General features: G+C 40.2%; 1 protein-coding gene across 1 annotated transcript in view; it reads right to left on the bottom strand.

Moving 5' to 3' along the window:
• DCDC2 (doublecortin domain containing 2) overlaps positions 1–26,018 on the bottom strand; it is a 151,540-nt gene that overhangs the window by 68,879 nt on the left and 56,643 nt on the right. The window contains exon 7 of the mRNA XM_069493406.1: positions 18,952–19,114. Coding sequence (XP_069349507.1) covers positions 18,952–19,114 — 163 coding nt within the window. The remainder of the gene's footprint in view (positions 1–18,951; positions 19,115–26,018) is intronic.

Here is a 26,018-nt window from a genome sequence, read left to right as displayed (position 1 = left end):
ATGAAAGTGATACCCATTCAGCATGCTCCTTGACTTACAAAGGGCTAAGTTGGTAATTTGGACCTGAAATTAAAGCCTTCACATAAAGAAAACTCCAGGTCTAAATGGCTACAGCAGTCAGAAATCAAAAAGATAAAACATCATAGCCAATTTGGATTTATTCCAGAAATGCAAGGTTAATTTGATATCCAAAAAACAATGTAATTCACCATATCATAATAATTAAAGAATAAAAAATCATTTCAACAGATACAAAAAGGGCATTTAATATGATTCAATATCCATGCCAATTTAAAAAAATCTTAGCAAACAAAAAATTAAACATCCCTAACAAATAGACCCTTCTTAATCTGATTTAAAAGTGTGTACAATAACTTAGAATAATCATTCTTAATGGTAAAATACTAAAGGTTTCCTCTCCAGGATCAAGAATAAGATAAGAATGTCTGCCATCACTAATTCTATTCAATTTTGTAAGTACAAAAAAAAAATAATGAAAAAAGCTATAAGATTGAAGAAAAGTAAAACTTTCATTATATGTAAATGAAATGATACTGTATTTACAAAATCCAAAAGAAACCACAGATACTATTACAAATGATAAATGAATTTAGTAGTATTACTGGAAACAAGGTTAAATATTAAAAAATCAATTATATTTCAACATACCAGAATAAATAATCAGAAAACTAAATTTCAAAACAATACTATTTAAAAGAGCACCAGAAGGCATAAAAATAAAAGATAAGGAAAACAGAATTTATGTAAAATCTAACTGAGAAAAATTCAGAAATAAATAAATGGAGGGACATATCATACTTACATACTATTTGACTCAATATTTTAAAGATTGATCTATAGAATCAACTCAGCCCCAATCAAAATCCCAGTAGGTGTTTTTATGCACATTACCAAGTTGATTCTAAAATGTATATGAAATAAAAAGGACCTAGAATGGTTATCTTAAAGAAGAACTTATAGCACCTGGTATCAAAGCTTATGAGAAAACTGATAGAGCCAAAATAATTCAGGCAGTGTAGGCCGAAGGCAGATGATTGACCAATGGAACAGAATAGAGAGAACAGAAACAGATTCACTTATAGATAAACACCTAATTTAAGACAAAGGTGACGCCACAATGCAGAGGAAGTGATGTGGTATTTTCATGAAATGGTACAGCATCAACTAGATATCCACACGGAGAAAGACTAATCTTGACCCCTACCTCACACCAAATATAAAAATGAACTTCAGACAGATTGCCACTTTAAAAGTAGAAGACAAAATAATCAAGCTTCCAGAAGAAAACACAGTTGTCCTTGAAATAGGCAAAGATTTTTTTTTAAAACAAGACACAGAAAGTACTAATCCTAAAGAAAAAAAAATTCATAAGTTTGACTTTGTTAAGATTCAAGACTTCTGTTCTGCAAAAGAAATCATTAAGAAAGTGACAAGACAAACCACAGAATGGGAAAAGATATTTTTGATAGATGTACTTAACAAAAGAATCACATATAAAGAACTCCTACAAATCAACATGAAAAAAAAGGCAGACAATACACCAGAAAAATGGACACAAGATTTGAATAGGAACTTTACTAAGCAGCTTTCAAAACAGCCAAGAGACATATGAAAAGGTATTCAACTTCATTAGTCATCGGGGAAATGCAAATTAAAACAGCAACAAGATACCACCATTCATCTCCTAGAATGGCTAAAAGTTTTTAACTGACAATAATGAACGTTGATGAAGCTGTGTAGCAACTTGAATTTTCATACACGGCTGGTGGGAGTGTAAACTGGTACACTTTGGAACATTGGCAATATCTGCTAAAGATGAAATACGCCTATTGTGTGGCCCAGCAATTCAACAGAAATACATATGATATGTTCACCAAAGAAAAATAGAAAAATGTTTGTAGTAGCACTAGTCATTCAAGCCCCAGACTGAAAACAACACAGAAGTCCATCAACTGTGGAATGCATAAAAGAGGGTATAGTCACACGATGGAATACCATGCTGCTAGGAAAATAGCAAACGATTGTTAAACGTGCAGCAGAATGGATATATCTCAACCAACATAATTTTGAGTGTATGAAGCCAACCATAAAAGGTTACAATACAGCGTATGATTTTATTTTTAAATCTTTAAAAACAAAAAAAACTAATCTATGCTGACAGAAGTCAGAATAAGGGTTTTCTTCCTGGGGCAATGTCTGGAAAAGTGGGGGGATGGGAGCTTCTGAGTTGCTGGATGTGCTCTGTTTCTCTGACTGCTGGTTCCATAGGTCTATTTCATTTGTAAAGATGCTTCAAAATATCTATTATACTTATGATTTAAGCACTCTTTATTATGTACGTTATATGTCAGTGAAAAGCTTAGTTTTTTCAACTGTGCCCCTGTTGTATGTGTGTCCGTGTGCACAGCTGGATGCTTGTTCTTCTGGCAGACAGTTGCATTCTCAGACAACAAGAAGATTCTCTCAAAAGCTGGGCATCTCTGCTAGTTGGAGTCAAAGAGAACAGACCACACCAAAAATAAACAAAAGAAACAGGAGAGAGTGAGCGGCCTGAGTCTGTGTGTGTACAGGAGACGGATTCATCGGGCTAATGATTGTGCCTTTACAAAATTCTGTTTGGAAGACCACTATTTAAAGTTATGCCCTATCATTTAATGTGAGATATTGGAAATGTAAATAACTTTCAGTCCAAAGTGGCTTTTAAGTCCTCTAATAATGGAAAATCCGATATCATGTAGACAGCACTACACAAAGAATAATTTTACATTATAAATTGAGGAAAACTCATCAATTCAGTTTGGCTTTAATAGCCTCCGTGTTTTACTGATATCTTCCTAAGGCTGTTATCTTGACAGCGCAGTGCACCAATTCTGGGCCCATCTGCCCACGTTGACTTTTTTATAAAATTATAACAAGATTAATTTTCCAGTTTTCCCTACACAGAGCCATATATTGCACCTAAGCTCTAATATTGATTTAAGTCAAATAAGCAGTCTTTTCTCTAACCTATTACTTCTCCTTAAATTTGAATAAAATGCCTCTACTTACATTGATATATATCTACTCTGCCTCAACATTGTGGCAGAGACTCCGTTAATCTCTGCGCCACTGGGAGATGTTTGATTAGCAAATCTGATCCAATCAACCTAACCTTGATTAATAAATATCGTAAATAATTGCAATGTCTAACTTCAAATTATTAATAAAACATGGCAACAATTATACAATGTTGAGAAAAACTCAGTCATTCTCTCATCAAAATCTACAGAGAGCTAATTCTGCGTTATAAACTGAGCCAGGTGATGGGCTCTCAAAGATAAATGAGACAATAACAAGTAGTCCTGGCTCGCAAAGAGTTTGCAAACCAGTGGAGAGGAAGGACATGACAAAAATGGTTGTTCCAATGTGATACACACTACTGCAAAGTCGCCTCCCAGTACTGGAGACAGAGAAGAGGAAAAGCTCAACCGTGGGAGCCTCAGGGCAAATCATACAGAAGAGATGATGCTACCATGAGCCTTAAAGAGAATGAAGTACAGGAACTGGGAGAGTATTCTAGCAGTTGCAGAGAGACACGGAGAAGACACGCCGTGGAGAAACTCTGAAACATTCGGTATGCCCAATGTCGTGTGGGGAGCCCAGCGGAAGATGAAGTTGGGAAAGAAAGACCATGAAGGTGAGAAGCTTCCGAAGGAATTTCATCAGTAGAGTTTTGTTTTTAGAGCATGGCGCTGGCAGAGTTGTGAAGGACAGATGGGGAGAGGGCTCAGAGGGGTCTGCATGAAAAAGAAGGAGCTTAATCCAGTGATGGCCAGGAAGGGCTGGATTCAAGAGACTCTGCCAAGGTAAAATCAAGGAAAATTAGCTGTGATTGAGCGTGGAGAATGAGGGACGTGGAAAAGTCCAGACTGACTCTAACGTGAACAGGATTAAAATGGTGTCAGGAGTGACATGGAGAGAATCAGGAAGGAAGAAAACAGGGACTGCTAGTGTCTCAAGTGATCACCGCAACACAGAAGCTGTGAACTCTCTCCTCTGCCCCCTTCCCACCTACGTGGGACACACTCAGATTTCTAGCTGGGTGATAAAACTGAAATAGGGCATACGTGGAAAAAAACTGAGTTTACGGGGGAATCCAGGGCTTGGAGAATATTTTTTTTAAAGTATTCACATAGGGTGCAAGTGAGAAATCAAGGTAGAAATTTCAAGTAGTCAGAAATGTGAGTCTTTATCTAAGAAAAGTGGTTAAGCCTAGAAACAAATTTCTAAGTCAGATCTAGAAAGAGGTTGTTGAGAAGGTGTCAAGAGCCTTTTAATGAAGGATACATAATAATGAAACATAAAAGTCTTTTGATCACTTTAAGGAAAAGTGACAATTTTTATTGTTTTATAAGCAGTGGCCTTTAAATAGTGATGTTCACTGTCATTATGATTTTTAGAAGAGTACCCAAACACTTTTGAGCTAATTTGAGAAAGAATATGAAAATAACATTATGAAGTTAAGCCATCACGGAAAAGGCCCCCCAACACCAAAACTTTTTTTAAAAGCCAGCAATTCTACATTGTCCAATAAACAAATTTCTGAACAATCCCCTTTCCTGCTCACCTTAAATTAAATTACTTTTCTAATTTGAAGGGTTAATTAGCATTTAACTACTCTTGGTTTAAAATACATAAGAGATTTAAATGCTGAAATCGGTCCTCATTTTCTTTTCTTTCTTTCTTTGTTTTCCAAATTCTATGCCCAGAACTTCCTCTCTCAAATAAATATTAATTCCCAGCCTCAGCCGTAAGATTTAACCTCTTTCCCCTGTGTCCTCAAAGCCTTTTTCAGATACTCTATTCTGCTACTTGCCATATCCCGCATTGACATAGAAGTACTTCTGTGTCTCCAACTCAATTTTAAGCTTCATGAGAAGACAACAAACCACAGTTTTTTCCCCCATTTTCATGCCTCTCTTCGAAGGAGAGTACTCACCACGCTGACGATAAAATGCGGTGGAACTTGGGAGTAAAGAGATTAACCTAGAAGCTAACCAGCATGAAAGAGAATGAATGCTTAAGGTTATTTTTAGTTTTTAAAATTTTTATTAGAACATGAAATGATTCTGTCTGCCCAGCTGACCTATTTCTTCTCTCTCTCTTTCTAGTCCTTTCTATTCCTACTGACCTTCTCTAACTCCCTTAGCTTTCTTCCAAGAGGCTTCTTCAGCTTTTGGCCTCAGACTAGCGTGGCGACTGAGTCTTGGGAGAGGGAGAAAAGCTATGAAGCAGCTACTTGAATCAATAATAAGCGGTCCCACCTCTCATCTCTGGCTCTCTCATTTCTGGTACTAAAGTTTCTCATCTCTGACTTGGAGACCAGTCCAAACTAATTCATATCTCCTTTCATAGGTAACTGTTATTCACCAATAGCCTCTTCTGGCACTTTCTACTTTAGAAAAGTGTTTTCTCATTCATTTTCATTAATGTTCTCTTATTATAAAACTGCTAAATAACCATAATCGTGCTTCTAAATTATAACCTCAGGGTGAACCTGGGAATAAAGTCTAGAGAGAGTTTGATTATTCTCCCAACTAAGTTCTAAAAATTAAACAGGCAACTTGCCTCACAGTTGAACAGCTGCCTTATATCCACCTAGCTACTGAAGCAATGTTATTCCTCTGTACCTTCTGTCTGCAGCTTGCTCAGAAAATAAAAATTCCTAAGAGGTGAACTCATCCACCTAAAAGTTACAGAGTGCTGTTCTAATCAGATCTGGAACTCTACTTTAGTTAGGAAACCTTCCCAAGTGGAAAATGGAAAAAAAATCTCAAATGTGCCGGGGCAAAAAGGGCCAGAGAAAATAAGGAGACCATTTGTCAGCGATGGTGCCCACTGGCTCTTTTTAAGTTTCTGTCCTGGGAGGCTACTCTTCTTGTCTCCCAGAATAATGACAGCCCACACCACTTACTCCAAAATGGGACTGAATTATTGAGAACTCTGATACCAGTGAATGGTGAGTGATAGAATTCTTTTATTTAATAAAAACAGCCATTGTTCCCTTTTGCTCCTAATAAGTTCTTGGTCTAGTCTGACATGAAAACTGTCTATTCTTTTAATTGGATCTTTTTGGTAGTATTACATTTAGAGAGGAATAGTCATTAATTTTAAGATTGCAAAATTTTCACCTCATACAGAAAGAAAGAATTTAGAATCCTCAGCTACTATCTCTCCATGTCACTCATTAAGTACATTTTAAATCAATTCTCTTGCTATTGTTTTTTGATGTTCAGCTAATCTACAGAATGACTCCACCTCTGTTTCTGATCTGAGATGTTAATGTTTTTTTTACTTTTACTGACATTATGCACACATTTGGTGCCTTATGTTTGGTCTTAGCTTTATTCAAATGTACACAGAATCACTCCAGCACATTTAAGCTACAGACAACTACTGATTAACATCACTAAAGTCATGGGAAAACTCCAAACTTGGGGGGCAAAGGGCCTTGGTTCACTTGCTGTGACACCTTGGAAAATAAACAGCTGCCATTTATTAAATGCCTCTAGCGTGTAGCAGACTGCAAGATACTAGACCTTTCTGCACTTCAGTCTTCCGATCCGTCAAACAGGGATAATAAGTACTATTGATACCTACCTCTTGGTGTTTGTTCTATAAAACAAGTGATGTGATTAGAAGCATAAGGGCTTTTCAGATGTTTTTAATTTCTACCTTTTTGCACCCTGTTCCTGTACTTGCTCCTTAAGGGTCAGGGTTGATCCTTCCCTTCCTAGTCTATGGGCTCTCCCTAGGGAAGCTTCTCCTTCACCTCAGCTTCAACTCAACTCTATTGGCTGGTGACCCACAGACCTACACCTGCAAGGAGAGTCTTTCTCCAGACTCATAATTCCAGCTGATCGAAGTACGGCTCCACTGGACTCCATATAGGTCCCTTGAGCTCAACCATGTACAGTCTTTCTCTACTATGGACACACTCCCGGGGAGTTAATGGCACCAACCACCTGTCTCCCTTGTTACCCAGGCCAAAATACTCAGTGTTCCCTTGTAAGGACCCCATACTCTCTTATACCTTCCCATAGGATCTTAGGTTATATTCAGTCTCCTACATATTTCCCAAATCTGTCCTTTCCTCTCTGTCATTGTCTCAGCTGTCAAAGACTGTTGAGCCCATCGTGATTCCTTTCCTTATCTACTTATCTAATCTACTTCTAGATTTCATACTTCCAGGAAATTCCTTTCTCAGCCACAATCCACGAAATCTATCATTAGCTCTATCTCCAAAATTCAAGGGCATATCATTCCCTTCCAGGGCTTTCTGAAGTTCACAGTTGAAATTTTAGCCCTTGCCACTGAGATAGCCTGATGAAGTTGTTTTAAAAACACAGACCATGGGACCATTCAGACTTGGACTTGGATTGTATCCCCATCATTTATAATCTTTCAAATCATCAGCAAGTCAGTTAAGCTCTCTGATCCTCTCTTTCTTGATCTATAAAATCACTAAAGCAATATCTACCTGGTAGGATTCTTTGAGAAATGTAAAGATTTGTAATATATGTAAAGTGCTGTAAGTAGACACCAAAAAATGTTATTATTGCTATTACGTTTTCACTTTTCTCTCTCATTATCCTCCCTACATATCAATATGAATCCAGTCAACATTCTCAGAGCAAGACTCTGTCTCCAATAAATAAATAATTCCAAGCAAAAAGTATCTACAACCAAGAATTCTCTATCTATCCAAACTAAAAATTAAATGTGAGAGTATGATGAAGACATTTTTAGACTTGCTGAGTCTCAAAAAATAATGGTCATCTCTCTGGCCATCGTCTAGAAACTACTAGAGACTATATTCTGCCAAAACGGATTCAACAAAGAAATAGGTGGACAAAAGACCATGGAGACAGGATCTACACAGAAGAGAAACAAAAGGAATTCCCAGAATGATGGTGAAAGGTAATCTAAGACAACGCATGTGCTGCAAGCCTAGAGAGCAACCTTTGCAGATTGGAACCAAAGATCTGAGGGCTCCTGTACACGGGAAGGTATCAAGAAAACAATTAATGACATTGATGAGCTTCATTAATTAATAGCCAGGGAGTTCTGCCCTGTGTATTTTGTAATACAGCAGCATCAACAGCTCCATGCTCCAGACCCTGCCTCTCAAGATGGACTATACAAAAGAGATCCATTTTTGTGGTTGCTTGCTTTTTTGAGATGGAGTCTCATTCTGTCGCCCAGGCTGGAATGTAGTAGTGCAATCATAGCTCACTACAGCCTTGCACTCCTAGGGTCAGGTGATCCTCTCACCTCAGCCTTCCAAGTAGCAGGGACTACAGGAATGCACCACCATGCCTGGTTAATTTTTTTTATTTTTTTGTAGAGATGGGGGTCTCACTAGGTCACCCAGGCTGGAGTGCAATGGCACAATCATAGCTCACTGCAACCTGTAAATCCTGAACTCAAGCAGTCCTCCTGCCTCAGCCTCCCCAAGTAGCTGAGTTTCTAAATTATTTGTCTCACTATGTTGCCCAGGCTGGTCTCAATCTCTTGGGCTCAAGCGATCCTCGCACCTTGGCCTCCCAAAGTGCTGGGATTACAGGTGTAAGCCACTGTGCTCAGCCATTTTTGTGGTTCTTTTTAGAAAGGACTTGATTCAGCCTTTAACCAAGCATGAGACAATGCTGTGTGATCTTGCTCTGAGAATTTAAAACCTAACAATTCGAATTGTACATATATGTCTATCTGCCAATGGCTGTGTGGTCTCTATATACAAAATGCAACCTAGAGGAAGACAAGGTGCTAAATAAGATGGTTTTAATTGTGGCAGTGGTTGGTGGTGTGGGAGGTGTGTGTATGTGTTTGTATTTTGTGTGTGGTGTGTGTGTGTGTGTGGGTGTGTGTGTACATGTGTGGTGTGCTATGATTAACAAGTGTAAAGAAAGCCTACTCAGTAGAAGAGGTGCCAGGCCCAAGGCAGAACCCAAGAGGTTTTCCTCACCTTGACCCTGGATCCCCTGTCTTATTCTACCTTCTCTCCCACTGCCTCAAAATCTTATTAAGTTCCTTTACAACCATTAAGGGAACACGAATTTAATGAGGCAGAGTAGAAAATAAACAGTGGCCTGGCCTCTTGCTATAATTCTTCAATTTACGTGAACATAGGGGCTCTCAAATGCATGCTGTCAATTTTCTTTTATTTTCCCCATCCCTAATAAACATGATTATTGGTCCCTATGTGCACACACCATCATGAATTAATGTACTGTTTGTGGATCAATTGGACAGTAGACTATAGCCCTGAAAAACACAGGATCCAGAATCACGCTGGCTGGGTTTGAGTTCGTGTAGGTCTACACAGGTTTCCACTGTTTGCTGCTTGCTTGTTCACAGGCAAATTTAACCCTTCAGTGCTGTAGTTGCCTTATCAGTAAAATGGGAATACAGATAATAACAACACCTACTTCATAGGGATACTGTAAAGATTAATGAGATTATATACTCAAAGTCTAGTTCCTGGCACACAGCAAGCACCTAGAAAATGTTAGCTGTTTGTATTAGCTACTGATCTGATTAGAACCACACAAAAAGAAGGTGTCTCACTTAATTTTCATCAGAAATTCCCCATGCCCCACAATCGTCAGGTAACATGTGGAAACACTTGGCGTTTCTGAGTACCCTGATGCTTCTCAAGTTGTGTTCTAGAACAGCAGTCCCCAACCTTTTTGGCACCAGGAAATGGTTTCATGGAAGACAATTTTTCCATGGACCAGGGGTGAGAGGGATGGTTTCAGGACGATTCAAATGCATTACATTTATTGTACAGTCCAACCTCTCTGCTAATGATAATTTGTATTTGTAGCCACTCCCCAGTGCTGGCGTCACCATCTCAGCTCCAACTCAGGTCCTCAGATGTTAGATTCCCATAAGGAGCGTGCAACCTAGACCCCTCCCATGCACAGTTTACAGTAGGGTTCACGGTTCTATGAGAATCTAATACCACTGCTGCTCTGACAGGAGGTGGAGCTTATGCAGTGAAATGCGAGCAATGGGGAGCGGTTATAAATACAGATGACACTTCACTTGCTCACCTGCCCTCACCTCCTGCTGTGCAACCTGTTCCTAACTGGCCACGGACCAGTACTAGTCCCGGGCGCAGCGGTTGGGGCCCACAGCTCTAGAGAACAATCATCCCACCAGACATTCCTCAGTATCAGGGATCCATGGACTATTTCCATATTAGAGATTCTGAGAGATCCTGCAGCAAAGAAAGTGGCTTAAGTTTTTATAATCTAACAGTTCCCAAATTTATATTTAGACATGGAACTCTCATTACTAGAAGCATCTATCAAAAGTACATGAAACTACTGCTCATGGGACCCATTTTAGGAAATGACAGTAGTTGCCTGGGTCAGAGTCTTCACCTCAAGATCATCCAGAGGCTCCGCTCGATCCCAAAGGGCTGTGAAGCAGTGTGGGTCACCGGCCTGCCTGGCCAAGGCCTTAAGAACTGTGCTCAATGATCTGGGCGGAGGTCTCTTGTTTCTCATACACACAAGTACCTTTCATAAAATGACCTCCCCCTTTTGTTGGCCCCTTTACCATTAAGCAACTCAAGGCCTAGGAGAAAGCCAGCTATAGTCATTCCAAGGTGACACACACATCTTCATATTTTGTAAAGTGGGCAGAGGGGGCCTGTCTCCCAGTGAAAAGAGGATTTTATTATGTCATGTTAAAGGTAATGAAATCTTTCCCAATTTCACAGAAGCAATTTGGTATTATCATCCAATTGTATAAAATAAGAATAAATGGGTAGCTTGAAACCTATGACGCTCAAAAGTACTTTACAGATAGTTTATCTTTATCTTTATCTCCACTGTGATAGTACACAGCATGGTGATTTTCAATAAAGGTTATATCTTATTTTGAAAACAACTAGGGCAACAGAGAAGAATAAAAATAGAGTTCATACATAAAATAGGCCACAGTCTTCAAAGCAGTTTCAGGATATTACGTGAGTGGGGAAATGTCCCTTCCCTGTCTTGTGGTACCCAGTAGTACGTAGTAATTGTCCCAGACACACATCTAAACAGAAATGCCTTTGTTCTCGCGTAGTGTGCTATTACTTGCCACATGGACAAAATTGATACAGAGGACTAAGAAATGACTTAATATCAACAAGGCAAAGAATGTCAATGCTTACAACATAAAACACGTTTTGGTATCTAGGAATGGTGAATGGAGTCTGGTCATTGAAATGGAGAAGGTCAATGGCTCCTACTTCACCAAGGAAAATTTCTTGCTGAAGACATAACTATGAATATTCTTAGAAAATGTGTAAGTGCTGAGCAATTATCAATAGAACAAAGGAGAGAAAATGGAGTTACCCTGGTGATTAGCAGAGTGTGTGGTACACAGTAAGCACTCAATAAATATTTATTGAAAAATGAAAGTGGTGACCTAGGAAAGGGAGTGGGGTTCATAAGTCTAATCATGAAGCACGGGCAAGGAAACTGAGACGCGGAGACGGGCTTGGGTTGTGGGAGTTTAAGTCCTAGGATATTCAGATAACTGTAAAAGAAATAGGATTTGGTCATTTGATAAATAAACTAGGGGTCAGCCTCAAAAATATCCACCTTCTTCAAAGTTCCCAAATCCTGGAAAAGTGGGTCTGAAGGCTGAAGACAGACTTGGTCCCCACCAGGGATGGATGAGAGCAGAGAAGACCCATTAGTACACCAGACTGCTAAGAGGAAAAACTCCTTGTTAGTAATACCTAATTCCTACCACCTACAAAACAGAAAGGGCTCCAATCAGTTATCCCCATTTAAAAAGGGAATATAAAATATTGAGAACTGGAAGGGGAGAAAAATAGGAACTCCCCAGAACTCTCAGCTAAGCTTCAGGGTCTGTCGTGATACATCAATATTTTTATCACTAAAGGAAGACAGGTCAAAGCACACACACTCCCTCACTCCTGCACCCAGACCCCTACAAACAATCACAGGCACATCCTCCTCTTAGCCAGCCATTTCCAGAAATCACTAATCATTGATACATCTTTTGACTCTGGGTGAACTCATTTCTCCTCTTTTCCCCCATTTGCAAAGGTAGGGAAATGCTGTTTATTCTAAGGACTTGTAAATGAAACTTATGAAATATCAGATTAAAATTTAGCATTGAGATGTTCTAAAGCATGGGTATCAGCATTGTACTATTGCTCAATGCGTGCAATTTATAGCCCCTAAATTCAACTGTCACCACAATATAAGTGTAATTGACCAACACAAGCGCGCGCGCGCGCACACACACACACACACACACACACACTGTCTCTCTCAACAAACACTAACAGTGTCCTAGACACTCTGCTGAAAGCCCTTCCGTGTCCTCTGCATGTGAATGACGGCTGAGAAGCAGCTGATACTTTAACGGACCAGGCTCCATCCAGGTTTTATATCACCCCAGGCCTGACAGAGGAAAGAGCAACCTGGGGAGGGAGGAAGGATAAGAAACCCCATGGCAATGTCTTCCTCCTCCACCCTGTAACCCCCTGTGATGAGCACCTCACAAACCCCATGGCGTCAGACCCTTGCCCAACCAAGCCTCAGTCTGGGCCCTCCCTCCTCAGACCCCATGATGAAATGCCCAGGGTGACCCAATTTCAGGTTCAGTCTGTGGTGTGCCAGAGACTCACCAGTGGTGTGGATCCGTATTTCGTCTCTAGTAAGCTACAGAAAGATACGGACCTGACACTGGAGGCAGCAGAATTAAGGAAAGACTATGGAACTACTGGGCCCCTTGGTGGGGCAAGGAGCAGAGAGACTCTGCTTGGAGTAATGGGTATTAATGGCATCTCTGAAAAGGAAGGCTGGCAAGCCAAACCCTGGAGCTGGGGGGGAAATGAAGATGAGACTGCGCCAACACAATCCTCCTGCAGAGCATCACATCAACTAAAGAACCTCGGCCCGCCCCTCAGTGTCCCCACCCTGGAGCTCCAGGTCCGCCCCTTCCACCTCTGCATTCCTCCTCACACCCAAACCCACTAGCATCCCTGACCTCAAGGCTCAGCCTACACCAGTAATTTTACCTAGGGCGGCTCTGCATCCCTCAGCGGAAGGGTAACATGAGTTCTTGGCAATCTGAAATGGAACTCTTCATTCCTTTTCCTAGTATAAATGTTACTGCACACAGTAGGTTCTTACATGGCATCATCAGTCCAATGCAATAAATTAAGATGAATTATGACTTACGTAGAATTTTATGGGATGCTGTATGGAAAATGTAATCTGAGTACCAAAAGTATCTATTTAAAATGAATTTCTAGAATAAAATCTTCCAGAGTTTTAGAAATATCTATATAATTCAATATCGCACAGACTTCTCCTTTTGAAAACAAAAAGCATCTTCATACCCCAACCCTGGGCTACATAAAAAATAACCCCAAAAGAATTTACTGCAGAGGCTTCAACCCTACAGCAGCTGTAAAAAGAATGCTTCTCTCACTGTGCTTCTCTGTACGATGAACAAAGTCCATAAGAGGGCAGGATATGAAAGGAATCCTTTTCTAAAAAGAGCTAGTATTGTACTCCACTCAAACTGAGATACACATCTTACTGGAATTCAGCCAGCCTTTAATTTTTCAATCTCTCAGTACTGAAGTAGATAGCAAAGTATACATTCTGAAACTAACTTTTATTAATAAATAGAATTTGATTTCCACAACAAACCTTCAAGAAATTAATAAAACCTCTTGCTGTACTAGAATTTTGTCGCACAATGTCATTCCAATAAGTGGATCATCAAGGCATGAAAAAATGCTGGTCTTACAAATTTTTATCACACTAGTACTTGATGTAATATTATAAAATCTGACCCATAGCCCACAGTACACATTGTCATTGAGATGAGAAGTTGCGATCAACGATGAAATAGGAAACCTGTATTTCCCTGTCATAAGGTGAGTGTGGTGACAAGAGACACCAATGAATCATAAATCTTACCTCGGTTTATTAAACAAAACAAGTGCGACATTTTGTGAATGCATCTTGGTGCCTTCTTGCGTACTTTCTTCTTGTATGAGCTACCCCTTAGAGGATGAGTCTTGGGAGAGCACATTTTCCTAATGTGCTTCCAGTTTTATCCTCAGAGTCTCTTGTGACTGGGAACCATGCAAGTGCCTGAGCTGGTTCATGGCTGATCCAAAGAATCTCAAATTTCAGTGCCCTGTGACTCTCAGGGTGGATTGCAGTAATGCTTCACGTTTGGGGCAACGAAGGCGAGCCACGTGCAGGTTGCAGCTATTAGGAAATTCAAGAGCATGACTGCTCAAGGGCAGTCACCCAACAAGGTCATCACATTCAGACATCCTTCTGCCGGCACTGCACCTGCTCCCGATCAGTCATCAGGAGTGGAAATATCATAAGTTCCTTGGGGACTATCACAAAATGACATGGGGAATAAGCCCGGAACAGCAACAAGAAGGAAACTGGCCCATGCGTGTGTGAGCACACCCATGTCAGCTCATGCACGTGGAAAAAGAACCACATCCTTCCAAAGACAACCCTCATTTCTGCTTACATTTCAATACTTTGCCTTTTAATCGTACTTATAACTACCAATACAACATAAGTCATTGTAATATAGACAAGCTGTCAATACATTCTCTGCAGCCTTTCCAATGTTTCTAAGGAGCCCTAAATTCACTACACTGTATTCCAAGAGTGCTAAACGCACTAAATATTTCCACGTACCAAATATTAATAATACCAGTGAATATCACCAATCATCCAAAATGCTATTTCAAAGCAACCGTCACTACTGTTTTGATCATAGTGGAGAGTTCAGCTAGTTACTAGCATCTAAAACATATCTCAAGGCACTGCAACTCAAGTGGAAAGTTGTAACAAAAACACATGCTGGACAGTTAAGCTAGCATTTAAATGCAGCACTAAAAATGCATTTCACACCCAGCTTCATCAATCACCAACCAATCTTACTTTGCATCTTGGCTACCAAAAGAAAATGGGATTTGTTTCCCTGAAGAAATATGTCACTGCTGTGTTTGAATTATTAAGCTTTACTATTACAGAGAGAAACAGAGTCAAAAAGGGGGAAAAAAAGAAAGAAAAAAGGAAAAGGATAAAAAATTAGACCCAGGTTGCCATCTAGAGACTGATAACAGCACTACTCATTCACACAGCAAGTGCTACTCGAACATCAGTAAATATCAGCAATAAAAAAGGACAAAATGTGTAGATATTAAATACAATCTTAATCATAAAAAAGTCAAGATAGCCCTTGAAGTCTCTTTTTTCTAATTAAGATGAGAACAATATATAGACAAAGAACACTAGATCAAACATTTGCACAATTTAACATATGCTGGAAAATAATTATAAATATTCACCCTAACCCTAAAATTTAACTTTAAAATAAAACTGAATAGCTTATGTAACATTAGATTTAAAATATATTTTCAATAGAAAAATCTATGTAGATTTTGTCTCTGAAACCAAATTCTTGCATTTTTTTTTTTTTTTTTTTTTTTTTTTGTTGAGACAGAGTCTCACTTTGTTGCCCAGGCTAGAGTGAGTGCCGTGGCGTCAGCTTAGCTCACAGCAACCTCAAACTCCTGGGCTTAAGCGATCCTACTGCCTCAGCCTCCCGAGTAGCTGGGACTACAGGCATGCGCCACTATGCCCGGCTAATTTTTTCTATATAGATTTTTAGGTGTCCATATAATGTCTTTCTATTTTTAGTAGAGACGGGGTCTCGCTCAGGCTGGTCTCGAACTCCTGACCTTGAGCAATCCACCCGCCTCGGCCTCCCAGAGTGCTAGGATTACAGGCGTGAGCCACCGCGCCCGGCCTCTTGCATTTTTTAATTACCTTGAGTCACCACACCCTTCACTTTGATTTTGCTTCAAAGCCTTATTGTTTTTACCTTTCTAAAGAGTAAGAGCCGCTTTGAGACATGAGTATCCAAAAACACACAGTTGGCTCTGATTACTAAAATAGATGACATTAAAGTAAAAAAGTAACTTCAACAATAAATGAATATGAAGTCTGAATTAAGGAGTAAGGGAAAAAGAGACTTTTGATATTATACTCTGGAAAATTTCGATAGCCACAGACATCTGCCGGGAGATCCATTAAGAAGAAATAGCTCAATTTTCAATAGTATGGATTTGAGCTAATATGCTTAAACTTATCAAGGGACAGTTTAATCCAGTGAACTGCACAAAATCTTTTTCCATTTTTCCTGAAAAAAATTGTTTTTGGAAGCCATGATTCATATTCCAGGTTATATATTCTATCAAGATAAAAAGATAAAAATGCTTCATCTAAATTCTTAAATATGTTTCTGGATCAGTGGTACAAGCGTCTCACTGGGGGGGGAAAAATTCAGTCCCTAAAACTTTCATTTAAAAGGCAACCAGAAGTTGTTTCACGTAACAGTGAGATCCAGCAGTTTAAAAACCTATAATCTGCACGTTATAAAATCACATTGGAAAAGATACACATAAAATGGGCAATTATCTAAAACAACTCCAGGATTCTCTGAAGACGAGGAAAGAACAGCTGAGGGCTTTTTACCTTCTCCTAGCATTTTTAATATGACTTGCTTCAATGTTAAATATGTTTCTGTTATTTTTATGCCCACAGACACAACTGTTGTTGAAAACTATTTGCGGATTTCTACAAAAGCAAAGATACTGACTATTCAACTTTTTAATAAAGGTTACTATCCTCTGAACAAAGTATATGTTGACATAGCCTCTTATGTTCCCAAGTTTCTACAAATGAGATAACCTGAAAAGATGGTCATTCCCTTTCTTCCAAGGGATGTCTATTAAATCCAAAGACTTTTAAAAAATATACTGGAAGTAGAAATTGGAATTTCTGTAAACTGATAAGAGCCTCACAGAAACGATGCAAATAACCTCTTACAAAGCCCTTTAATCAAAGATCATTGATGAAAAGTTTTAAATGGGTCCTTTAGTGAGCTTTAAAGCATTACAGACTTAACTATTTTTTACCTTCCATCATTCATTCATTCAGCATCCATTAAATGCTTCACATCTATCACACCCATGCCAATTATTTGAGATAAAAAAAATTCATAAGGCCGGGTGCGGTGGCTCATGCCTGTAATCCTAGCACTCTGGGAGGCCGAGTCGGGAGGATTATTTGAGCTCAGGAGTTCGAGACCAGCCTGAGTGAGAGCGAGACCCCGTCTCTACTAAAAATAGAAAGAAATTAGCCGGACAACTAAAAATATATAGAAAAATTTAGCCAGGCATGGTGGCACATGCCTGTAGTCCCAGCTACTCGGGAGGCTGAGGCAGTAGGATTGCTTAAGCCCAGGAGTTTGAGCTAGGCTGACACCATGGCACTTACTCTAGCCCGGGCAACAGAGCGAGACTCTCTCAAAAAAAAAAAAAATTCGTAAGACATAGCCGAAGGCTTTGGGGGCTTCACAATCTAGTATGTATTAATTAAAATAAAGTCTCTCTTCTTTTTAATGTTGGAGGTATGGCATGTTCTTCCAGGCCACCTTCTTTTGTTTGGTGCCTACCACCTAATGAGAACTCAGTGAACATTAGCTGACTATTTATTTTATCCTGGCCCCCTTATTTCCTGGTCACTGAAAAGGATTGTACAAATTTAAAGATAAGCAAGACTTTAAAAATAAATCTTAATGTGAACCCATATTTTGCAGATAGATAAGGAGGCCCAAAACAGTTCAGTGGATTGTCCAAGGTCAACAGCAGAACTGGGACAAGAATCTAGGACTCCTGATTTCCGGCTAATTTCCATCATTGAAATCTTTGAGGATTTAGACCCCTTCCACTCCTTCTCTGTGGAGTTGATTCATCCATTTAGCCTGTTCTTTTAACCTACTCTCACACACCTTTCTTCTGACTCTTTAATCACTTGTGCAGCTTCCCCTAAATCCTCACAGGAGTTCATGCTGTCTCCTTAGCTGTGAAGCCCACATTAGCTGTCATTCTAATGTGACTGTTCATACCCACTCTGAAATAAGCTGGAGCTCCCAGGTGGAAGGAGGAGCTCTGCCCGCGAATCTGAAACCTGATCCCACCCATCCTCTCCGTGGGCACCTTCCCATCCCACTGGTGGGGTGTGAGGGCGGATCCCAGGGTAGGAGGAGGAAGAGTCACTCCACTGGGCTGCTTCCCAGCCAACCTTCCCTGCCCCCAGCATCACTCCCCTCTGAGAACATGCTTGGAAGGAAACCAAAACCCAACCCCCTCCACAAAAACCTAGTGTGGAAGTTTACAATTTTCATTGCATATTCCTTAGTTCACCACACTTATATCTCATACTAATGAAATCTTGAACTCACGTAAATTTAAATGTTTTATTTTATACCATTTCTCACCTGGTAGTGCAAGATAAAACTACATAACTAATTTTGGTGCATATGTTACTGTTTACTGGTAAAGTTTTGTGTGTGCTTAGTGTTCTCTTGGATAGCAGTAAAACTAACAAAACGTGTTTTCAGGAAAGGTGATCTGTGAATCATAATGAGTGAGGACAAGTGTCACAGGCATGCGAATGAGACAGGCCAATAGAAAGAGTAGTTGGTAAAAATGTCAATCAAACACTCTCAGTAGGAGCAGAGGGTGGCAAATTTTACCTTTTTTATAAGATCACAAGAAATATTTGATCTCAAAACAAGTGTCCTCATAACACATCTAATCACAAATAGAAACCGAGCATGAGAAACAGTGGCATCTCTCACACAGAAAAAGTCGTCTTCAAAAACTCTCATATATGACAATAAGGAGTATCTTCTGTAGGCCCAGGGTAAAAAACGGATCTATTTAAGAATTAAAATTATATCACAGCCTTAAGATGATGATCATTAGTAATAGCAACATAATAGTAATAACAAACTTACCACTATTTGGAATTGTTTGTTGTGAATTCTTTAACTTTACATTTTGTTTCACTTTTGTCTGTTTTTCTGAATTCACTTCTTCTTTTTTCCCTTTCCTCTTGAGGGGCTGAGGAGATGAGTTGTCGCTGGATCCAACAGTTGACTTAGATTGGCGATCATTTCCCTAAATGGCAAAATACCCTTTCATTGGCTAATGAACTCCCAAGAGATTCCCAGTAAATACATGCCAGTAATTAGAGGGAAACAGGCCGGGCCAGGGGATGTATCACACTGATTCTGCCACTGTCCGTCTTAACACCCACGTTAACTCCAAATTTATTTTTTTAGAGCAGAAGAAGGGTCTAGCAGAGGAAGGAGAATAAAAACAATAGCTAACAATTGTTAGGTATTTAATATTCACCAGGTGTTCTATAAAACTGTATTTCACTCAATCTCAGGCTAGCCCTGTGAGACAGGTACCGATATCACCGTGCTGTATAGAGGAGCAAGGGAGGCTTAGAGGGCAAATCCCACAGCCATTCAGGAGCAGACAGCAGCCTCTGGAACCACTGTAAATCCCCTGCCTTCACCACCCTCTCACTCCTGCACCTTTCCGAAGAATCTGCAGGCGTCTACTGGATGAGGAACGATGAGCGCCCCCAGTTGGATCAGTTAATCTAGGAATGCTTTCATAACTATTAACGGATGTCCCTGTGAATGAATGGATATCATCATACAAGCAGACATACCCCGTGCTTGTAGAAATCCTCCAATATTTACTTATCTGCTGCTGACCACCATGGTCTCTAAGAATCACACATTCAGAGCTACACGCAGCCACAGCAGCTCAGGACCACGTGTCCCCTTCACTTCCGAGGGTGCTGCACAGCGTGCTTGCTCCCTATTCATTCAGGGCAGCCACGGGCAATCGTGCCTTCAGTGGCTGCCTCCGGTCCCCACATGCCTCTCACAACGAACACCTTGCAGCTGCCAAAAGTGGGCTCCTAAGTACGAGAGGGAGGTTGAGTTTTGGTGTCACTGCCCCAGTACAGCTCCTGGGTAGCCACGTGATAGCCACTACAGGGGTGGCTGCTGCAAGGAACAGCTGTGCTGATGATACTCAGCTGCTGCTTGGCCACTGCTACAGCAAGAAACTCCCTCTTCCTAAGGCAGTCTTAGCTCTCAGATGCTCAGGTGCTAAACTTACCTGAGAGTATAAGGTGTGAGGCTGCAGGTAGCGGAAAGAATGCACATTTTAGGGACCCAAAATACCTGGCTGAGCTACTGCTCTGCCACTAACCATCCATGGGAACATAGGCTAACTCCTAATTTCTTTAAGCCTCAGTTTCCTCATCATTTGAATGGGATCAATGCACCTGCCTTTAGGTGTATCGTAAGGATGAAATGGGAAAGTGTATAACATGACTAATACAGTGTCTGACACATAGTATTTGCTTAATAAGTATCAGAGTGCTTTCTCCAAGAGCAGAGTTAATGTCTTTTTCTTAAAAATTGTATCAAACTCACACCATATTGGATGTAATCTCTATGCAACATCTGTACTATGCTAGTGTCTGAAAATAAATGCAGTAATATTAAACAAACAAATCTGCCTAGAAAACTATTATAACTGTTCATTTTAAACATTTACATATTCAGTCATCCGGAAGCATCTAAATGGTTTTAGCCATCACCCAATTAGGAATAGAAAGATTCACAGCCTTACAAATGAAGTTATTTATGCTATTTTATCATAGCCTACAAGAAAATGAATTATGCATAGATTTATTAGCAGTATGAAAACTTGTCCAAATCTATAACTCTTTTTGTGTAATTTAATTTCCTATTCCAACTGCAATTTAAACATACAGTTTCCATTTAATTATTGCAGTAACTGCAACCAGAGGTTTTTTCCTTTTCTTTTCTCCACTGATTCTTTCTTAAGAATCTTAAGTTCTGCCATACACTGTCTGGCAAAGGAAATAGGTGTGTTTATCGTGGAGATTCCAAAACCATCAGCCAAGTCTCATATTCCAGTTTATTTTCAATGGAGTTTTTTCACCCCAAGATTTTAAAATTGTAAAAGCTTTAGATGAAAGGAGCAACCCTTCACAAGCAGTTAGCAAGCCTACTAGAATGTTCAGAGATGCTGCTGAACTTGCTAGGACTAGAATGAAACCAAATGAATGAGAAAGTCTAGAGTTCAGCAAGATCATTTTTTCCAACTCTCTGGGAAAGGATTCCTCACAAAAGGGGTATAACAAGTGAGAAGGATCAGCCCCACTCCAGAGTGCATATGGATTAATATAATTTTAAAAATCACCTTTCTTGTTGAATATACAGGAAAGTTCTGACATATCACATTTCTGACAAGGGCACTTGAAAGGGTAATTTTGGAGCATTAAGGAAAACTTGTTGATTCAAATAACTACACAGCACATATATTTGGCAATTGACACTCACATACATTCAATTACTGAGAAATAACTGATCTCCAGGCGGTTTCTGAGTAAAAAGTAAACTAAACTGAGAGGAAAAATAATAATTGTTTTGTAATTAGATAATTGAAAATAGGTTGTGTGTGGTGGTTCACACCTGTAACCTCAGCATTTTGGGAGGCCAAGGTGGGAGGATTGCTTGAAGCCAAGAGTTCAAGACCAGCCTGAGCAACAAAGCAAGACCCCTGTTTCTACAAAAAAAAAAAAAAAAAAAAATAGAAAAATTAGCCAGGCATGGTGGTGTGCACCTCTAGTCCCAGCTACTCAGGAGGCTGAGGCAGGAGGATCACCTGAGACTCGGAGTTTGGGGTTTCAGTGAGCTATGTTCTCCAGCCTGGGCAACTGAGCAAGACCCTGTCTCAAAAAAAAAAAAAAAAAAAAAGAAATTAGTTTGCATCCTTTTCTTTTTAAAAAAGAAAAATGTGTGCTTTTCTTTTTAAAAAAGAAAGAAAGGTCGGTTCATCTAAAGTGTTAATAATATCAAAATAGCCAGGCATGGTGGCATGCACCTATAATCTTAGCTACTCAGGAAGCTGTGGCAGGAGGATTGCTTGAGCCCAAGAGTTCAAGACTAGCCTGGGCAACATAACAAGACCCTGTCTCTTAAAAAAATGAAAATAAATTACATAATATAATTGCATAATATAGATTATATACTTACATAATTTATATACTTGTTTTACATAATTATATAGATTATATATGGTTAGTGACAAAGAGGGAAAGATGAAGGGACCATCTTTTTTTTTCCCCAAGGCTTCCATGTGTGACTTGTAACTTGAGTAAGTGGACAGATAGTCACTGCTATTTGCAGAGCACAGGAGACAGGGGAGTTCTACCATCTCATACAGCTATGTCAGTAGACAACAATAAAACTGAGTACTTTTTATGTGCTATATACACATTAACACAAATATTTACCACATTTATGGGTAAGTATTATTTTCACCATTTTATACATAAACAATTAACTTTCTCAAGGTCTGATTTTCCTACTACACTAAAGCTTTCTAATGCCCAAGGCACCAGAAACATCTAATATATAGTTTGGTTCCCTGAAACAGACATTCCAGAAGTAGCAAATTACGGCTTTATCTCAAAGGGGAAGGAATCAAGAAGCAGCCTAATTTTACAGTTTCTACAAAGAAACTAGCCCCCGTGCCATGCTTCAACCACTGTCCTGCCTCTGCCTCACGTGCGTTGCAGCCTCTCTAACAAGAATAGCAAACCTCTGGCTCAAGGAAAGGAAACACAGCCCTTTAATCACCCCTCACTCTACCAAGATCAGGATTTTTTTTTTAACAGTTCCCTAAGCTTTTTCCAACAAGATCTAACCAATTCAGGTTTCTTTCATTACCCCAATAAGCCTATTTCCAGCCCCCAGGAAAATGTGCCAGAAACATACAGACCACAGAAATATCAAGTTTAAAATAATTTTGTGGGAGCCTTGCCTAACTGAGCAGCCGTCACAATGTGTGTATTTCGGCCGTGCACCCGTGAGATGCCATGAGCAGGGCCCAGATGGAGACTCCGGCTGACATTTCTCCCATTTGCATACCCAGTGATGGCAAGAGAGAGAAGCCCTTTTACCCACACTGGACTCAGTTTCCCCCATGGCAAAATGGAGTTGTGAGAGTATGAGGAATTTATCTTAATATGTTTACAACTTGCTTCACAGTGACTTTGTAATAATTGGATAATCATATGGTTTTTTTAATCAAAACCTTAAAAGTCATAATATTTGAGCCTATAAACTACTAATCATAAGATGCATTGGCTAAATGGTTATAAGGACACAAAAGATCATTTAGTCTTTAACGTTCGAATACTTCTCTAATTTTATATCTTTTCCACTAGAGGGTGCTTTGATTCTATGTGGTGTCACCTGGAAGCTAGAAGACAGCCTTCCACTGGTAGGTTTATTTTTTGAGCTCAGTAGAACTTAAGGTAACTCACTTATATCTTCCTTTCATTTTTAAGGCCAGAATCACAACTTAAAATTATTCTCAGCTTGCTAATGTCTGTGGTTCTGCCGGCAGTGAGCCTGTACAAGTGGTGGCTTCTGGCACTGTCCTGCTTTGCACAGGTCATTTCCCTGGCTGTTCAGAAAGGGTCTGCTGGTCCCCCAGAGACCCTGGCTACCCACCCTCCCCCCCCAGGCTGAGGCTGTGCTGCCGGACTGATGCTGCAGCGGGGGTCCCTGTGCAGACTACGGCAGCTTTCTCTCACTTACCTTTCTTTTTCTTCCAGTTCTATCAAGCCCCCACCCACACTCCCTTCTTCGTACACTAGAACAATTCCTAGAAAGCTGTGTGGGGAAAACAAATGTCTAAAACTCTAGTTCTGTGTTCCCTTTGATTTGCATCACGAGTTCAGGACACTTTCCCGGTGGATCAGGCGGTAGTTTCTGAAGCTGGAAACTAAGCCCTCCCCATACAGCCCCCTTCACTCACACCCCCTCCTCTCCATGCCGGGCAGCTAATGATCTATAAAATTCAGGCATTCTCCAGGGAATCAATTAATTAACGGAAAGGAGTAAATTAATCCTTTTGTTAAAAATCAAGCTTGTGACTTTGGATTTACCAGCATAGGATGTTATCTCTGTGCAGCTCACTGCCAGGCATGCACACCCCCTAACCAGGTGTGGGGAGACCCTGTTAGGCACCAGCCACGGTGCTAGGGCTTATTCTTCTCTGCTCAGATGTAACCTCCTAAAAGCGGGCTCCCAGATAACCCAGCTGAAATAGCTCCCTTTCTCACTTTCTCTTCCCATATCTTGATATATTTTTCTTCAAACTTATCCCTGATTGCTATCAAATATATTGTGTATGTGTCTATCTCTTCCTCTAGAATGTAACTTCCATGCATTTGGTATTTTGGAATATGTGGACCTAGAAGAACCAAAACAGTGCCCAGGACATACTATGCACTCAATAAATAGGTGTTGGACAAATGAACCAATCAACAACAACATACTAGAAGAAGATTATAACAGACACTATCCCCCCTGCGGCCACCTATCCAAATCACCTGCATCACATACCTGGATTCCAGCCATCCCACTGTCTCCTGCTTCTATTCTTGCCCTAACCCACTCTTCTATAGATACCACAGCCGGGATGATCTTTTGAAAATGTAAATCAAATGACATCATTTCCTCCTTATAACCCTCCAGTGGTGCCCCACTGAGAAATAAAATCCAAATTCCCCGCATGGCCTGCACGATTGGGCCCTGCCTGCCTCTCCAGTCTCATCTCCGACCACCCTGGCCTTCTTTCTGCCCTCCTCACGGGACCAGGCTCTTTACCAAGGGCGTGTGTGACTTCCTTTCCTCTGCCTTGGGTGCTCTTTCCCCACCCCCAGCCCCGCCTCAGCCACCCATGACTGGCTCCCTTACATCATTACAGTCTCAGTCTCAGAGAGTTTTATACAAATGTGTGCCCTGCCACATTTTATTTTCCCCACAGCACTTACCACCATCTGACATTATTTGCATATTTGTTTACAATTTGATTGTCTGTCTACTTCCATTCTTCCCCGACCACCTGCACACACGCGAACACACACACACACACACACACACACAAGAACGAAAGCGCCAGGAGATCCGGGTCCTTCTCTGTCTATTCACCACTGTGCACTTACTTGGTTCCTAGACCAGTTCCTGGCACTCAGTAAGTGCTCAATAAAGACACATTGAACGGATGACTAATTGAGTGGATGAATATAGAGCATTGTGGCAACACTGTGGAAAGAGGGACAAACTCTGCTATTTTATTTTTCTAAGTCATAACATGAAAATATGTTTGATTTGAGTCTCTGCTTAAAGGTGACTTTTCAAGGAGGCCACTCCTGACACACCTATCTAAATATGTTCTCCTTTTATTGTCTCTCATATTACTCTGTACTTTTCTTTAATTTTCATCATACTTTGTAATTATATATTGATTTGTTTAACCTTTGTTTCCTCACGTAAACCACAAGCATCAGAGTATCAAGCCTTTTTGCTTATCACTGTCTCCCGGGGGCTTAGTACCATGCCAGACACAAGTCCAATCATCTAGATTCTAAAAATCTTCCAAACAAGCAGGCAAGAAAGAAAACTGCACATGTGTACTAGCACAGGCATTTTAAAGCAGGAAACTCATGACACATTTTTAATGAAAAATTTAGATTTTCAAATTTAAGAATAGTAACACATAATTCCAAAGTTCAGTAATTGTGAATGCAAAGAGTTGAGTCATGATCTTGGTTCTGACATTGACCTTCCCTGCGACCTGAGGTCAGTTATTCAATTATACCGGGTCTCTGTTTAACCATCATCCCTCCAGCTGTAGTGTGAGAATCAACAGGCTAATAATTGCATGGTACAAGGAGGAATTCTGCTACAAGGTCCTTAGGAAAAACAAGAGAACAAAATACAATTTCCAGGCGCTAAATTCATGGGTTTTCTTTAGCTTTCTAGTGGCTGAAATGTATTTTTCATCTACTGAAATATTCTGCTCACTCCTCTCCCTCCCCACACCTGTGAAGGTGGGTTGCCTCAAGCCTGGGCCCCCCGTGGTTCTCACTGCACAGTAGGTCTCTCTC

This window comes from Eulemur rufifrons, chromosome 18 (genome assembly GCF_041146395.1).
Source record: "Eulemur rufifrons isolate Redbay chromosome 18, OSU_ERuf_1, whole genome shotgun sequence".
NCBI lineage: Eukaryota > Metazoa > Chordata > Mammalia > Primates > Lemuridae > Eulemur > Eulemur rufifrons.
This window is presented reverse-complemented; position numbering and strand designations above follow the sequence as displayed.